We start from the raw sequence: 18,507 nt of genomic DNA, 5'->3' as shown, positions 1-18,507 counted from the left end.
TACATGAAGCTTAGAAAAATAGGGAAATTCTAGGCAGTTTCTAGAGTAGGTTACACAAATGTCATGACATTGTGGGCCGAAGGGCCTGTAATGTGCTGTAGATTTCTATGTTTCTATGTAATACTACTACCTGAAGTTTCACACAATTGAATGCGTTTAATGCCCCTTTTTTTGACTAGGACAATCTCAGGCCTAGCAGATTTTCAATTCAGGGATCGCATCTTGAATAAACCTCAAAATAAAAGGTGAAAGGGTGTCATGGATATAATTTCACTGGTAGACTGAAGAATTTCTATGAGGAGAAAAAAAACAGACTTATTGATATCCTAGTGGGCATGAACGAACCACACAAATTTACACTTAACTTGTCATTAAACTGGAAATCTCGCATGTCAGGGCCCAGGAACATTTCCCATGAATGAGGACACGGATGCACAGGTGTTGTAAAGATTAATGGTTAAAATTAGAGCCCAGGCAAACAGTTTAAGAAGAGCATAGAGAGCTTTATTTTGTATCAGCTCTAAAATCATTATTTTCCAAACAGCTGGATGATATAAAATTATCTAGACAAACCTCCGCCTGTTTTATCCTGACACTTCCTATGCCTACATGCAATTTCACAATTATATTTCATCCTGTTGGTTGATATTGTCCTTTGATGGCATTGCCACATCAGCTCGTTCTGTTCTCCAGAGCACCGTTGCTATGAGGCATAGTTCTTCAGTACTTCATGACATTTAAATTCCAGGAGTGAGGTGAAGGTTACCACACAGGCAGAAAACATCATATAGCATCAGATAAAAGTACCAAAATAGCACTATTTGTAGTGTATTATCAAAATTGTAATTAGATTTTATGCTACAATACAATTATCATTCAGCATGTGTTTATCTGTAAATAAGCCCGACATGCACATCCCTCAGTATAGAAATATTAGTTCAGCAGGGTCTCATTGGAGCGTACATCAAAGAAAAGCATTGCATTCTACACCCCACCAAGGATTCATACAAATTAAACAGTGCCAAGTAATACCATGCCAGGTACCAAAGGCAACAGAAATTGGCACCAAAACAAATCATAAACTACAGTGTTGCCAGTTATTTCATTATTAATCATTACTACACTTTAATTAAAATAAGAGTTAAGTTTTTAACTCGCATGGCTAATTGGGATTTACCACAGAAATTAATGGTTAAGTAGGAATGCCCATAATCACACCATTGTTGGCTTCTTGTGCCCACTGTATACATCCCAAGGAAAAAGTGAGCCAAGCTTCTCAGTAAGGATCGAAATGGTGTTGCTGATTATGCACCATACAGCAGTTTTCATGGTCTCTGGCAATTGTCACTGTGGGCTCAAAGTCCAAGTTGCCCACCAGGATTTTTTCTGAGGGAGGCTCCTGGAAGCTGTAGTGTAGCCGTGAGATCATCTGCTCGTGTTGCCGCTGCAGCCGCTCATTCTCGCTGCGCAGCATGCGGAGGGCGAGCACCACCAACAGCACCAGGATGAATGCACCTGCAATGCACACAGCTATGACTGCTGCCCTAAACCAGATCTCCTTGGTATTGGCTTTCTGCTGGTAGGCCAGGTTCATGTTCCCTGAATTCTGCTGCTTCTTGGCTCCTTGATCTGAAATCAGATAAAGATTCGTTGTTAGCCACAGACTATAACATGAGATTACCTCTTTCCAAGGATTTAGGTGATGGATTTAACTGTCACAGAGATTATATTTCATAACATTTGTAAAAGGTTTCTAAATGTACTATGTTACTGCAAAAAATGCTGATTTTCTTGGCATTTATACCCTGTGCATGCATGCCTATGACATCAATAAGAATGGAGCTCTACAATCTGCTGTATCTCTCAAAAAGCATTTAGACTAAATTTTGATACCTTATATATCAGGGCATATTTGTGCTTTCATTGTTTGCATTGTAATCTGAGCGTGTGAAAGACCATGGTTGAGAAAATAAAACTGCCTGATTTGCATGCCATGTAATTCAAAAAATTCCCAAGCTTTTTGCGTTTCTTCATCATACCAGTCCTATATGATTTTCCTTTGTGTGGAGACTTCTGTGGTTTAATTTCACTTCTGTGGTTTAATTTTGAGTATGTACTCAAAATTGAAGCACATATCATCGATTATAATACCATTAAGTCCGTTGCTAATTCTCTGCATCCAATCAAGGCTGGAGTCAATTTTCTCCAACTTCTCATGGATCAGTCTACTGGCATAAGAGACCAATTATATGACTCTCCCCTGGAGTGTAAAAGTTGTGAGAATCTCCTTGGGTCTCAATGGTCAAAATAATAAGTGGTCTGTCAAGAACAATGCATGCTCACGACTCATATTCTTGTGTCAGCATGACACAACATTCCATAAACACAAGAGATCCTGGAGATGCTGGAAATCTGGAATGCTAGAAACATCGACTGTTTATTCCCTCTCATAGATGCTGCCTGACTTGTTGAGTTCCTCCTGCATTTTCTGTGTGTAACACACATTGTCGATGTAAAATGGTTGGTGTGTTGATTCCTTCAGATTTATCTTGAGCTCCTAGGTAGCATTGCTCAAAGCAATAGTTAACACAATGCACAACTCTTGACATGTATTCTCTTACGCTACAATTTATGAAGCTATTGTAGAATTTCTGATACATATTTTGAATGCCAAATATGAATCATAAATGCATTTCATAACATTTATTACTTAATGGAGTATGACACAGCTAATTTCCCTAATAATAGTAGTTTCTAATCTGTCTCTGAAAGGAGAATAGGTATTTACCATACACATGCATACATTCATTTTATGTGCTATTTGTAAACAAGTGTTTTCCCATTAATTCACCGAGTGATGTTCCTACACAGCAGTATCATGTACTTGGAGGACAGGAATAGTTGTAAGCAAACACCAAGCAGTCAGAGCAGAATAACTTGTACTTGATCAGCATACCTCAACCCCTCTACTCCATGTTTCCCCCTGGCCAACAAAGTGCTAATATTCACTTCTTACCACTGACACTCAAATCAGTAACTCAAACCAATAAGAATAGCTATACACATAAATAGGTCTGTAATATTCTTTGTTGATAAACTAAACCATTATTAATCTTTCTGATCTAATCTCTCTATTCCCATTCTCTCTATTTTATATTTCTTTCTATCTGTTTCTCTTTGTCTCTTAATGTTCCAATGATCAACTTGGATTCCCTGATATCTGGAGATTTTGCTATAATCAAGAGAGCTTTGGTAACTTAGCTAGCAGTACTTATTTCAGTGCTCCTCAGTTAAAAATGATGTTCACTGATGCGAAATCCAGAAATGACGTAATTTGTGAGGGACAGGAGCACAGATAATAAAAACATGGATTTCCACTGAGGCTAGGGGAGAAGAAAACCAGAGGACATGGGTTAAGGGTGAAGGGGGGAAAGTTTAAAGGGAACATTAGGGGAGGCTTCTTCACACAGAGAGTGGTGGGAGTGTGGAATGAGCTGACAGATGAAGTGGTTAAATGCAGGCTCAGGTTTAATATTTAAGAAAAACTCTAATTCATCTAGTTACATGGATGAGAGGTGTATGGAGGGATATGGTCCAGGTGCAGGTCAGTGGGACTAGGCAGAAAAATGGTTTGGTACAGCCAAGAAGGGCCAAGAACACTATTCTATGCTGTAATGTTCTATGGTTCTATGGATAACACTAAGGCCTTCTCATGTGTAAAAATACTATATCTGTGGCCTTGTCCTGTTTCTCAATCACACCTTTGGTTTAAACATCCTTTGGAGATGGTAATGGGTGTGTGTGCCTTACAGAGTCTCTTGTCCCCACAAAAAGAAGCCTCTCATGTCAGTAACGTGGCATATGAAACAATGGTTGATATTACTTCGAAAATTGTACCACATGGCTATTTGTACTGTATTGCAACAATGTTTAGAGTGCTGTGTTCTAGAGTGTCTCTGCCTCTGTGAAGAAGTTGTCTGCTTGTGTGATAAAGGGTACACAGTAGATATGAAAAATACTTTTGTTTGTTCAAATAACCAGCTATCCTTCAGCATATCAGTGAGCAAATAAGGTTACGGGGGTCACTAATTAAAACAAATTTAGTTTTGATTTCTGGCCCGATAAATTGGCTAATCTTTCCTTTGAAACCACAAAGGAGAAATTACAATTGGGCTTGCTAAAGGAAGCTACATCTGGTGAAGATTTCAGCCAAATATTCTGCTCCTGATCTCCTGGAAAGTAAGTTGGATCTGGTCAGAGTTTGCTGTGATTTCTTCCACATCCTCCAGTACACTTGTCGGCCAGCATGAATTGCCTAGGTTCACAAACAATGATTGCCTCTTTGGGCAGTGAACCAGGCACCAAATAGCTGCCAATATTTAGTGATACAAATCTCAACAAGAATCCCACCCTCACAAGAGAAAATTAAGAAAAGAAAAACAAGATGGTTGTAAACTGAGGAAACAGAGTTATGTTATTGAAACAGTGGAAAATGACTGGAGAACACACACAAAATGCTGGAGGAACTCAGCAGGCCAGGCAGCATCTATGGAAAAAATTATAGTTGTCGACTGTATTTTTTTTTCCATAGATGCTGCCTGGCCTGCTGAGTTCCTTCAGCAACTTACGTGTGTTGCTCAGCGATTCAGGAACAGCTTCTTCCCCTCTGCCATCCGATTCCTAAATGGACAGTGAAGCTTTGGACACTTTTTTTAAACATACAGTATTTCTGTTTTTGCACATTTTTAAAAATCTATTCTATACACATAATTGATTTACTTGTTTATTTATTATTAGGTTTTATTTTATTTATTATTATTTTTTCTCTGCTAGATTATGTTTTGCATTGAACTGCTGCTGCTACATTAACAAATTTCACAACACATGCTGGTGATAATAAACCTGATCCTGATTTCCAGCATCTACAGATTTTCTCTTATTTGTGAATGACTGAACACCCTGATTTTCTGTTATGTCTTTCCCATAACAAGAGCATTGAGGTAACTGTGGACACTTCTAGTTGCAAAGCAGGATTTCATAGTGTTCATGGGACTGACTTTATTCCTATATGTGTATGCGTATGCACACTCTGCTGACTTTGGTTAATTATGGAGGCAGCCCAGAACCTCATACTCAGACACGATTCACCACACTCATGTACACTCAGTAGCCACTATATTGCGTACCTCCTGCGCCTAATAAAGTGGCCACTGAGTGTACGTTTGTGATCTACAGCTGCTGTAGCCCATCTATTTCAAGGTTCAACATGTTGTGCATTCAGAGATGCTCTCCTCCAGATGAAAGGGTGCAGACTACATTTATAATGAGGTTCTCTTTAGGATATGGATGAATTAGTAAAGGCTTTTCTCTGCTGATAAAGGATCTTTTAAAGAGGAGGAGGATCATGGTAAAATAATTAAAAGACTATTAATTGCTCACTATGGCCAATATATCAGTGATTTTGAACTGAGACCATTTAAGTTGACATTTAACAGTTGAGTTGCTGCCATTCATTTTTCTAAACAAATTCAATTTTCAAAGATTTATATTTGCAAAATTGTGTGTTTCTTCAGAAACAGAAAGCTTACAATTCAAAATAAAAATGACAAGGTATTTGTGTTTAATATCAATTGTCTTACTTAAATTATTTGTAACACCTTAACTTTCTCTGTGCTTAACCATCTTTACTTTGCAATCAACAGATGATAATGATTTCCAATTGCATCACTACAGATTTATATATTTAAAGTTGATTATTATGAGTTTTGCACATATGACTACTTATTTTGGCGCGCATTTGGTCCATGATGACAGACAAAAGAAACTCGTTTAGCTCAACTGCAGGTTTTATTGTGACAAGCACAAAAACAGACCAGGTGCTAAGACACAGAGGGAGAACCCACTCAGTCACATACAGACAGGGGAGGTGATTATTACCCACCCTGGTTACAGTCAGGATGACCCACAACCACACATGCGAATAACTATAGAACCCAAGCTAAAATATAACAATAAATGATCTTGAACATCCCACCATAATCCCACGAATTCATTTTAAAACAAGAATAATAAATAGCACTGGCCTCTAGGAATGCTGGAGCTGGCCGTTGATGACAGCCCCCCTCTCCCCCGGAGTGCCACACTTCCCCACCTGAGGGGAGGTCAGCCATCCCCGGAACCTCAGAGTCCACAACAAAGGCCCTGGTGGTGGTCGACATCGCTGCCTGGGACACTCTGGGATGTCTATATTCCCCCCATGGGAGGCACTGTTTGGTGAGACAGGAGGCAGGGCACCCAGAGTGTCACTTCCTTCCTTCAGCTTTGCTGGACTGGTTGGTGATGCAGGACTCCCAGATGTCGGCTAGCCATACCTCATGCTCCACTGTGTTTTTCCCCACTGTGATGCACAGCCTCCTCTTCCCTCAAAGGCTGGTGCCTGCACAAGCCTGGAACTGTCAATTCCAACACCTTTTCTGTCATGTGTAACGGGATATGAATCCCTTTGGAGCAAACATGAAACACACGACAGTGCTGCTTCATTTCCACACTAAAACATCTTTAGGTCTCTAATCTTTCACTTCATACTGATGATTTAAATATCAAAATTCTAAAAGCTGCAGATCCTGAGAACTATATGAGCACTTTCAAGTCGGGAGTAGGATTCCACATGGTGCAAATCTAGAATTTAATGGAATGGCTCAGTTTGATTGAATTCAGCTGTTATTACTTTCCAAATACAGGATTTCAACTCAAAAGGCAGGATCAATGGGAAGAATTCCAATTATAGCCATTGTGAGTGAATTGGATCTTGTGACATGATGTCCACTTTAATTGCCACATCCAGTCACCATTATTCACATTATACAGAACATAGAAGATCTAAAATGATTTGTCTTGATGTTCCAAGTAAGAAAGAATTATTACTTTGTTTTTATGGTGAAAACATTTTGTTTAGAAGAATTGATAGACTTTGCATTAGCAGATGGCTATTTTGACTTAGTATCTGCTTCTCATCTTATGCAGTCTATATCAATGGAAATTTAAATTGGGTACTGCTGTTATCAGAACTCCAGTGCCGCCCAACTGACTCCAAAGGTAAATCATCTGTGACCAATGTTTAATGATTATTAAAATATCAGTCATAAGAACCAGGCTGTTTAGCAATCAAGAGTCAGCCATTTGATATTGAAGAGTCCATTTGTTTTCTGCATAGCTATGGGTAGTAAGGAGTGTCAGGGTGAAGCTCTAATAAAATGTTCAGGATTTTATCTAAGCAGAGTTGGGAACTTACTGGTCTACAAAGCAACAACTTGCCCTCTTCATTCAGAGGCTGACGAACTGGCTAAATGCTTCTACCTATATTAATGATTAGTAAAAATTGTCAGTGTTTGAAAAAAACAAATACATGTACTGCTTACCTTAGCTGCATGTTTGCAATATTGATCAATCCTGTAACAAAGGACATTTCCCAAAGTCCAGTGTGGGGAGGTCACAGACACAACACTTGCACATAGGACAAGCAACCTAGGAACAGGCCCTTCAGTCCACGATGTCTGTACTGATCATGATGCCAAATTAAACTACTGTCATAAGTTTGTACATTGTCTATTTCTCATCATTGCCTGCGTGTTCACGTGCCTGTCTAAATGTCTCTTCAATGCCACTATCATATCATATCTGCTTCCAATTTTATTTGGTTGATCATTTTTAAAAACTTGATTTGGTAATAATTCCACCAACTCGTAATATAGCTCTGAATCCATCTTTTTAAAATGTATTTACTTTTCTACTTTGTCTTGGTTAACAAGATATTTATGTCAATATTTGGTTGACTGGTTCATTTTTATTTATATTTCAGTCAGACTGTGATTAAAGACAAAACACACTCTAGCTCTCTCCCTAAACCTACAAAAGTGTGCTGTTCCTACTGCTTTTACCTCTGGGAAAATGCAGTATTACCAAGGATTAACCTTCTTTATGACTTCAGTTTATAATGCACACACAGTCATTTAACCACTGTAACCAATAACTGAGTCATTTGATTCAGAGGTTCTTGACAGCAGAGTGAAGTATTTCACCAATATATCAATTCAGCTGATTTTAACATGATTTATTTCCTGGTGGACACAAGGATATTGCTGTAACATGCAGAAGCACGTATTAGATAGTAAAACTTGCTCAGTTCTGTAAAGGTTGCAATGCATTCTGAATTGTTTAAATGTAATTTTGTTCCTGTCCAACTAGTTGTGGATTGAAGTCTCCATCAAGATATTTTAATTAAAATAAAACCAAGATGATCAGTTCAGGTGATACTGAGAACAGAAGAATACAATATAATAGGAACATAATTAGGCCATCAGCCTCAGCATCCAATATGATCATTCTTGATCTATACTGATTTCAAATCTTCTGTGCCAGTTCCCAGTAACTCTCTGCTCCACAATCTTTCAAATGTTTATCTACCTCCACATTAAATGCATCAAATGACCTGATCTCTATTATCATCACAGACCAAGAATTTCATAAATTCACTACCCTCTGAGAGAAGAAATTCTCTCTGTTTCTCCGAAATTCCCTCAATTCACCATAATTTTAAATGTTTGCCCCTTTTTGTAGCTACATTTGCTCGTTCATGATTTTCCCACTTTGGAAAACAGTTCAACATCTACCCTGTCAAGGATCGTCCGAGCTGCTGCATCTTAAATGTGATGTTAACCTAAAAGGACCATTTGCCTTTCTGAATGAAACATGCTACCATGTGAAGATTTTAATTATCTTATTTATCGAGATACAGCATGGAATGTGCCCTTCTGACCCCTCGAACCAGGCCACCCAGCAATCCCCCAATTTAATCCCAGCCAAATCACAGGACAATTTACAATGACCAATTAACCTACCAACGGGTACGTCTTTGGACTGTGGGAGGAAACCCACATGGTCATGAGGAGAATGTACAAACTCCTTACAGACCGTTGTAGGAATTGAACCTGGGTTGCTGGTACTGTAAGGCATTGTGCAGCCACTATGCGACTGTACCGCTGTAATCTTAAGGTTGGGCAAGGGAAATATTCATGTCTATTGGTCAATTAGCCACCATTCAACAACACAAACATATTATCTGATCATTGCCATGATGCTGTTTGTGAGACCATGCTTTCTGCAACTTACTTGTGTTTTTTTTTACATTACAGTAATGAACATGATAGGAAAATTAAAGCAATGAAAGGCATTGTATAAATCATCATTTTCTTCTTTGTCGTTTTGGGCCTTTTCTGCTGGCAATGGGAAGTTCCCATAAGCCAGAAATATAAAATTAAAAGGCAGCCAACTCGCATAGTTGATAGGTTAATTGGCTGCCATGAATAATGCTTTACAGAATCAGTAATGAGTTGATAGAATTGTGCACGAGAGAAAATAGGATACGTGGAAAAATTAATGGGGAAATTAGATTGCTTTGAGAACTAGCATTGGTAAAATGGCTTCCATCTATGACAAAAGAAACAATTAGAAACATGAACAAGCCACTAAGAAAGGTTTGTCTCCATCTTCTGATGATAATCTAATGAATTCAGGCTTGCTTCCTTCATGAAGGTGCATACAAAAGATGAGTGAAAATGATAACAATAATGGTTGAAACTTAGCTGTGGGAACCATAGAATATTAATTATATGCCAGAAGTACAGCTCTTGGGGTTAAGGGATTTTAAGAAGCATTAGCAAGACCACACAAGGAGAAATGTGTACATCTGCAGTCACTGTACTTACATAAGGACATTGAAGTGGAGGAAGGATTTATAGAAATTAAACCAATAATTAATGAATTAGGTCAGTGAGTTATGATGATAAACTGAAGATTTTAGATCTTTTCTCATCAGAAAATATATCTTAATTGGAGAGAAGATGCTAGACTTTAACATAATGAAATGAATTGAGACTGTGTTGCAAAACTATATCAAATCAATCTGCAAAAGGTGGAAGAGTAGAAAGCTGGTGGAAAGTAGAAAATTCAGCAGCAAAGACTCAAAGGAAAATATACCCGAAATGTTCCCCATTGCCTTCCCTCAATAATTGCACCTGTGATTCTGAAACATATCAGCAATAGGACAGGAGGCAGCATTCTTGTCTAGAAAAGTTAGCAAAAATAGTGTGACTTTTTCACAACTACAATGGCTGATCATAGAACAGGCTCCAAATACTGCAAGCCAGCAAAATAAAATCACCAATATGTCTATTTCTGTTTCAGTGATATCTATAAAATTCGGGTGGAAACAAAGATAATAAACAATAATTACGTATAAAGATAATAAGTGGCCTAACTGGATTGTGGACAGGACTTGAGAGATTGGACAAATTAAATGGGTAAAATATCCTGACTCCAAGTCCTTGAACTTACTCTGAAATACCAAAGCACCTTAAGGTTTTTAACTTTATTTAGATTCTGAAATAATTATATTTTACATTTGTTTAAAGGAGGGAAAAGAAACCATAGCAATGAAAAATAAGATAAAAGCTAAAACTATTATACTGAAAAATGAAAAGACCATTTATTTTTCTTTCCCCAGCTCAATCCCCTGCTACATTGAAAAGGGTGTTGATACTTTTCCAATTTGACTGACTGTATTAATCATATCAACATGCATTACTAGGACAGAGTCTAACAAGAATAGTCAATACAGCTTTGAAGAAATTTCAAAAACTTTTTCAAATTAGAATACTTTGCTAATTTTAATATTGTTATTTTTCAGACTATATTAGAAAATTACTTGGAGCTATGAAAGCAAAGGATAACATGAGATTTAAAAGAAGAACAAGCTAAAGAGACCAATGTATATTTGAAAAAATATGTGTCCCAATGCTTTGGATCTCTAATCCCATGGTTGGACCAGTAGGTAGTGATCCCATATTCACTCCTGGTATGAAGTGACTCTGAAACACATCATTTACTACTACGGTAATACTTTTAAGATTTATTACCTGACATGCTACTCCCAGAATGCAGCAAAACTTCCTGTAACCCTTTATAATTACACATATCTTCCCAACAGCATTCCAAGAGTGACCAGTGTCCTTTGTGGTGGTTATAATTTTGTACATGGCAGATCTCTGTTGTATTTGAGAAAGTGTCTGTACAGCCATGTAGTAGGGGAGAATTGGCATTCTGAGGGTCCAGTAGTCTGGTAAAGCAGGCAGAGAGCTGGGACTTACACATGTAGCCTGTTGCCACACACTGTGGCCCATCACAGTAACATCTGATTTCACCTGAAAAACACAAAAAGTTTTAATGAACAGATTTACTAAAGAAAATGAAGACCCTCAAAAAAAGCAATAATAACATGAGTCCTGACGAAGGGTCTTGACCTGAAACATCAACTGTTTATTCATTTCCATAGATGCTGCCTGATCTGCTAGGTTCATCCAGCATTTAGTGTGTTTTGCCTTGGATTTCCAGCATCTGCAGATTTTCTTGTGTTTGTGACCAGTAATATTGGTTCAGGTTCAAAGTTACTTCAAGATGCAGAAGCATTGAATAGAAATTTCAGTTAAATTTGATTGTTATTGCTAGATTTTGTAAGTAGGTGATCTGTTAATAATTCCCATATGATACCATATATTCCTGCTTTGGCAGCTGCTGTGATAGTTATTGAACCTACCATTAATTCCATCATTCCCATATACCTGTATCTCCTCTCCTAATTTCCCCGTAATCCTGAATGATTGGCTCACACACACCTATAACTCCTTTTTCATTCTTTTGCCACTTAACAGCCTTAAGTGGTAATTTACAACAGCTAATTAAGTTATCCAAACTAGTTGGTACTCTGGCCTGAAGGAGAAAGCAGAGGCTTCCAATATCCTTCAGGGAAGGAAATCTGACACTTCATCCAATCCAGCCCCATATGTGAGTCCGGACCCATCAATATGGTTGGTTCTCAGCTGGCAAGAATAAACAAGAATAATTAAGAATGGAGAATGAATGCTGACATTGTGAATGTTGTGCACATCTCATGAATGAACAAAGAAAGATAAAAATAAGGGGAAGGTTGGCAACATTGAAAAGGAGATGAAGAAAGGCTTGTTTTTAATATTTTCTGCAAAGTAAAATACCACAACAACAGTCTATACCAGCTATTGGGTTGCTTGAGTGTGTTACACTGCTTAATCACATGTTGAACGATCTGTGCCTTATTTTCAATTTTGCATCTTGACTCTGTAATATTGATACCAAAAGATTTCAATCCCAGTTTGAAATTTTTCAGACTTAGGGGAAAGAGTTCAAATTTTTGTAACATGTCATATGAAAATGCGCAATTATGACATTGCCCTGAATAGTTTAGCACTAATTTTAGGGATCTTTCTCCTTATCTGGGTAAGATTCAGTAAAGGATATAATCAGTCCCTCCCCAGCCTATTAAACCCTTTAATGATCTTAGAAATCTCATGCAGATCAATTTTGAAGTTTTTATTTTCCAGAAGATGAAAGCCCAAACTCTTCAACTTGTCCTTATAGTGTAATTCTCGTTTTGGTGAACCTATGTTCACCTCCAAAGTGAACACCTTCCTGATGTACAGTATCTGAACTAACACAGTATTTCAGATAGAGTACAGCTTCAATACAACTGTCATCCCTTTGTGACACAGTGCCCTTAAAATAATAACCAAAACTTAATTGGCTATCTTAACCTGAGCCTATCCACAATTAGTTTTTTTAACCAATATCTGCATTTCAATCCTTAAATATACAGCTTATGGATTCATAGCTTATGGATTCACATCATTCAGAAAATATCTTTTCTACTTTCTACTCAATCTTCTCCACTCACTTAATCAATCAAAAGCCCTTTGCCACTTTCTGCTACCATCCACATGACTTATATGCTGCTTAACTGTGTAATATCAACATACTTGCCTAATACTCCCTTTTTCTTCCACCTAATCATTTATAAAAATAACAGAATTCTGACAAAATTTACAGGATCTAAGGGGTACTACCAGACAAATACCACCAAAATTTCAGGACATGCCAAATCTATTTCTCCAAATCTAGCTCCAAATTCCAAAACATTTGAGCATCAAAGGAAGGACATTGTGTTCATGGACAATAAATGTAAGTTTCAAAGTGCAGTAAGTTACAATATAAACTAGCCAGTAACATCATAATTGAACCAGGAAAGATTGTGTATCCAAGTGGCAGTTTCATAATGTCAATGATTTATGTTTGATTTCTGATCAATAAGCCAAAAGTCATCATTGTAAATGTTGACATAAGCAGATTCCAACTGAACTTCAGCCTGTCTTCACCCACTGTCAATGCATACATATTTTACAAGAACAGCAATCTGAATTGAGAACTAAGTAAACAGTAAAAAAAGTCTACTCAGCACAACATTAATCCTCTCTCTATCCACCAGAGTGAGAATCAGCTAAACCGGCAGAGATTGGACCAATGATTAAGCATTTATCTTTCCTGCTCTTCATAGTGCAATAGCTCACTGGACCGTGCCCCTCACTCAATATAAGAATGCATTCAAGGGAAGTTAGATAAACAAGAAAGTCAGAAGGAATAGATGGCTATGACAGGAAGGTAGGGCCGTAAGACCATAAGACACAGGAGCAGAATTAGGCCATTCAACCCATCAAGTCTGCTCCACCATTTCATCATGGCTGACCCATTCTTCTGCCTTCTCCCTGTAACTTTTGACACCTTGACTAATCAAGAACCTATCAACTTCTACTTTAAATATGCTCAATGACTTGGCCTCCACAGCCATCTGTGTCAATGAATGCCATCAATTCACCACCCTCTCGCTAAAGAAATTCCTCCTCGTATCTATTCTAAATGGACATCCCTCTACTCTGCAGTTGTGCCCTCAGTTCCTAGACTCACCCACTATGGGAAACATCCTCTTCACATCTACTCTATCTATGCTTTTTAACATTTGATACACTTCAATGAGATCAGGCTTGATGCCACCCCCCCCCCATTCTTATAAACTCCAGCGAGTACAGGCCCAGAGCCATCAGATGCAACTAATACATTAACGCTTTAATTCCCAGAATCATCTTGGTGAACTTCCTCTGGACCATCTCCAATGCCAGCACATCTTTTCTTAGATAAGAGCCCAAAAGTGCTCACAATACTGCAAGTGCAGTCTGACCAATACCTATAAAGCCTCAACATTACATACTTGCCTTTTATATTCTAGTCCTCCTGGAAGTATATGCAAACATTGCATTTGCCTTCTTTACTACCAACTTAACCTGCAACTAACCTTTAGTGAATCCCGCACAAGAACTCTCAGGTCCTTTTGCACTTCTGATTTTTGAATTTTCTCCCCATTTAGAAAATAGTCCACACCTTTATTCCTTCTACTAAAGTCATGACCACACACATCCCAGCACTATATTCCACCTATACTTCTTGCCTATTCTCCCAATCTGTCTAAGTCCTTCTGCAGACTCCCAGCTTTCTCAATACTAACTGCCCCTCCACTTACCTTCACTTCGTCTGCAGAGCTGGCCACAAAGCCATCAATTCCATCATCCAAATCATTGATATATAATGTAAAAAGAAGCAATTCCAACACCAACCCCTGTGGAACACCACTAGTCACCAGAGGCCAACCAGAAAAGGTTCTCTTTATTCTCACTCTTTGCCTCCTGCCAATCAGCCAATCTTTTATCCATGCTAGTATCTTTCCTGCAATACCATGGGCCCTTACCTCATTAAGCAGCTTCATGTGTGGCACCTTATCAAAGGCCATCTGAAAATCCAAGTAAACAACATCCACTGACTCTCCCTTGTCTATCCTGCCTGTTACTTCCTCAAAGAATCCCAACAGATTTGTCAGGCAAGATTTGCCCTGAAGGAAACTATGCTGACTTTAACCATATAACAATTACAGCATGGAAACAGGCCATCTCGGCCCTTCTAGTCCATGCTGAACCAAATGACTTTGGCCTATTTTATCATGTACCTCGAAGTACCCCGAAACTTCATCCCTAATAATGGACTCCAAAATTGTCCTAACCATTGAAGTCAGGCCTATAATTTCTTTTCTTCTGCTTCCCTCCCTTCATAAAGAGTGGAGTGACATTTGCAATTTTCCAGTCCTCCGGAACCATTTCAGAAGCTAGTGATTCTTGAAATGCCTCCACAGTCTCCTAGGCTACTTCTTTCAGAACCCCTGGGGTGTAGTCCATCTGTAATCTATATTCAAACCTTTCAGCTTCCCAAGCACCTTCTCCTTAGTAAGAGCAACTACACTCATTTTTGCTCCCTGACACTCTTGAATTTCTGGCATACTGCTAGCGTCTTCCACAATGAAGATTGATGCAAAATACTTATTAAGTTCATCCACCACTTCCTTGTCCCCCTTTACTATTTCTCCAGTATCATTATCCAGCGGTCCGATATCTATTCTCACCTCTCTTGTACACTTTTATGTATCTGAAGAAACTTTTGATATCATCTTTAATATTATTGGCTTGCTTACCTTCCTATTCCATCTTTTCCTTCTTTATGACTTTTTTAGTTGCCTGCTGTTGCTTTTTAAAAGCTTCCGAATTTTCTAACTTCCCAATTTTTGCTCTATTATATGCCCTCTCTTTGGCTTTTATCTTGGCTTTGACTTCTCGTTAGCCACGGTTGTGTCATCTTGCCTTTAGAATACTTCCTCATTCTCTTTAGGATGTACATATCCTGAGCCTTCTGAATTGCTCCCAGAAATTCCAGCCATTGCTACTCTACCACCATCCCTGTCAGTGCTCTTTCCCTATCAATTTTGGCCAACTCCTCTCTCCTGCCTCTGTAATTCCCTTTACTCCACTATAATGCTGATACAGCTGACATTAATATCTCCTTCTCAAATTGCAGGTAAATTCTATCACATTATGATCACTTTCCCCTACCTTATGCTCTTTAATCAATTCCAGTTCATTACACAACACCTAATCCAGAGATGCCTTTCCCCTAGTAGGCTCAATGACAAAAAAAGCCATCTCATAGGCATTCTAGAAATTCCCCCTCTTGGGATCCAGAACCAACATGATTTTCCCAATCTACCTGCATATTGAAATCCCCCATGACTATCATAACATTGCCCTTTTGGCATGAATTTTATATCCACATCTCTACTACTGTATGGGGGGTCTTTATATATCTCCCATCAGGGTCTTTTTACCCTTTCAGTTTCTTAACTCTACTCACAACAATTCAATACCTTGTCACCTCTTTCTAATGGTTTGATTTCATTTTTTACCACCGGAGACACACCATCCCTTTTGTCCACCTGCCTGTCCTTTCAATGCAATGTGTGTCCTTCAGTGTTAAGCTCCCGGCTATAATCTTCTTTCAGTCATAACTCAGTGATGCCCCCAACGTCATACATACCAATCTGTAACTGGACTACAAGATCATCTTCCTTATTTCATATACTCTGATCATTGAAATATGTTATCTTCAGACCTATATCCATCACCCTTTACAATTTTGCCCCCATGTTACACTTCAACTCATTCCACTGACTGCAATTTTGCCCTATTTGCCTGTCCTTCCTCACAGTCTCACGACACAATGCATTGACGTGTATACCAACTGCCCCATCCTCAGTCCTATCATTCCAATTTGATGAAGGAGAGTTCACCCAAAGCATAAACACCAAAGTAAGCAGCTAATTCATGTGACGATTTGCACGCTGCATTTCTGATTTTATTCTTACTAAATTTGGATATCCATTTGCAACATCTTTAAGCTATGAGAATTAACAAGAAATCTCTTCAGTGTTGAGGGTGGAATAGTCACTTCATAATCCAGACAGTTTAGAATGCAGTGCCAAATCTTTCAAATAGAAACCTGAATAAATATTAGCATTTTCAGCGCTTTTATATTTGTTGTCCATTTCTATATCTGAATAGGTTGGAAACCAGGCCAGAGACAATATTCATCAATGTTCAGACATATGTGTTTCAGATTTGTAGTCTGCCTCTTATATTTAAACAAGGCGAGTGAGTACATTTATGGTTGGAGCTTTGGAATCCTAGATAGTTCATTAAATAGACTATTAAGACCATAAGACATAGGAGCAGAATTAGGCTACTCTGCCCATCAAGTCTGCTCCACCATTCCATCATGACTGATCCTGGATCCCACTCAATCTCATACACCTGCCTTCTCGCCATATCCTTTGATGCCCTGACCGATCAGGAAATGATCAGCTTCTGCCTTAGATATATGCATGGACTTGGCCTCCACCACAGTCTGTGGCAGAGCATTCCACAGATTCACCACTCTCTGGCTAAAAAGATTCCTCTTTACCTCTGTTCTAAAGAATCACCCCTCAAATTAGAGGCTGTGCCCTCTAGTTCTGCATACCCCCATCATAGGAAACAACCTCTCCACATCTTTCCGATCTAGTCCTTTCAACATTCAGTAGGTTTCAGTGAGATCCCTCCACATTCTTCAAAATTCCAGTGAGTACAGGTCCAAAGCTGCCAAATGCTCCTCATATGTTAACCCCTTCATTCCCGGAATCATCCTCATGGACCTCCTCTGGACTCTCTCCAATGACAACACATACTTTCTGAGGTATGGGGCCCAAAACTGTTGACAAAACTCTAAGTGCAGCCTGACTAGTGTCTTATAAGGGCTCCTCCTGCCTGTCAGCCATTCCTCTATCCATGACAGTATCTTTCCTGTAACACCATAGGATTTTATCTTGTTAAGCAGCCTCACGTGTGGCACCTTATCAAATGCCTTTTGAAAATCCAAGTAAATGACATCTACTTCCTCTCCTTTGCCCGCCCTACTGGTTACTTCCTCGAAGTAGTCTAACAGATTTGTCTGGCTAAATAGTTAGGAAAATGCTGGAGTGTATAATGCAAATTTACTATTGTGAAAATTTGCAGCTTTACATCTGTGCTGAAATGTGCAACAGATTTAAATAATTAAGTTTCAAATAGCTCATTCAGTGATTTGCCTTAACCAATAACTCAAGTTATACCATGTTATTTACTTTAAAGGAAAGTGGTTTTGGCTTTATATCAATGTGAATAATGTAACTGAACTCAGATGACTGACCTACAAGGATCATCTCAGTCCGTTTTCCCTCACAGCTGGACTCAGGTTAATGATAAATCATGAACCCCTTTTATTAAATCGTTGATCCTTCCAAAGATTCTAAGGCATCCTTGGTTCCTTAAGGTTGTTATAACCGAGGGTAGTGCTCTGTATTTAATATTTAAGTAATATTTGAGTAATCTTGTATTTATAGATTGTTTGATTAAATATCCTTCTTATTTAAATAATTCATTACGGGTTATATGTATAAATAACATATTATTTATCTGCAGGTGGGGCGAAGTCAAGATGGCATTAAACGGCAACTCCTTTGCTTGCATCTTCGGAAACAACTCTATTTCTATCTTTGATATCTATTGTTTCACTTTTCACGGTTCTTTTGAAGACCCTGATCCTGGAGTTACACTCTGACTTTGGTTCTTTGCAGGAATG

General features: G+C 38.5%; 1 protein-coding gene across 2 annotated transcripts in view; it reads right to left on the bottom strand.

The window, feature by feature from the left end:
* Positions 1-488: 488 nt before the first annotated feature.
* Positions 489-18,507, bottom strand: part of LOC140741475 (BMP and activin membrane-bound inhibitor homolog) — a 61,704-nt gene continuing 43,685 nt past the window's right edge. Inside the window, exons 2-3 of one of the 2 annotated variants that reach the window (XM_073071714.1) lie at positions 10,974-11,258; positions 489-1,629 (exon numbers count right to left, since the gene is read on the bottom strand). In XM_073071714.1, coding sequence (XP_072927815.1) covers positions 1,277-1,629; positions 10,974-11,258 — 638 coding nt within the window. In that variant the 3' untranslated portion in view covers positions 489-1,276. The remainder of the gene's footprint in view (positions 1,630-10,973; positions 11,259-18,507) is intronic. The other variant, XM_073071715.1, reaches the window with a different exon arrangement.

The sequence above is a fragment of the Hemitrygon akajei genome, chromosome 18 (assembly GCF_048418815.1).
Source record: "Hemitrygon akajei chromosome 18, sHemAka1.3, whole genome shotgun sequence".
Taxonomy (NCBI): domain Eukaryota; kingdom Metazoa; phylum Chordata; class Chondrichthyes; order Myliobatiformes; family Dasyatidae; genus Hemitrygon; species Hemitrygon akajei.
The sequence above is the reverse complement of the archived record's forward strand: the minus strand, read 5'-3'. Positions and strand labels throughout refer to the sequence as shown.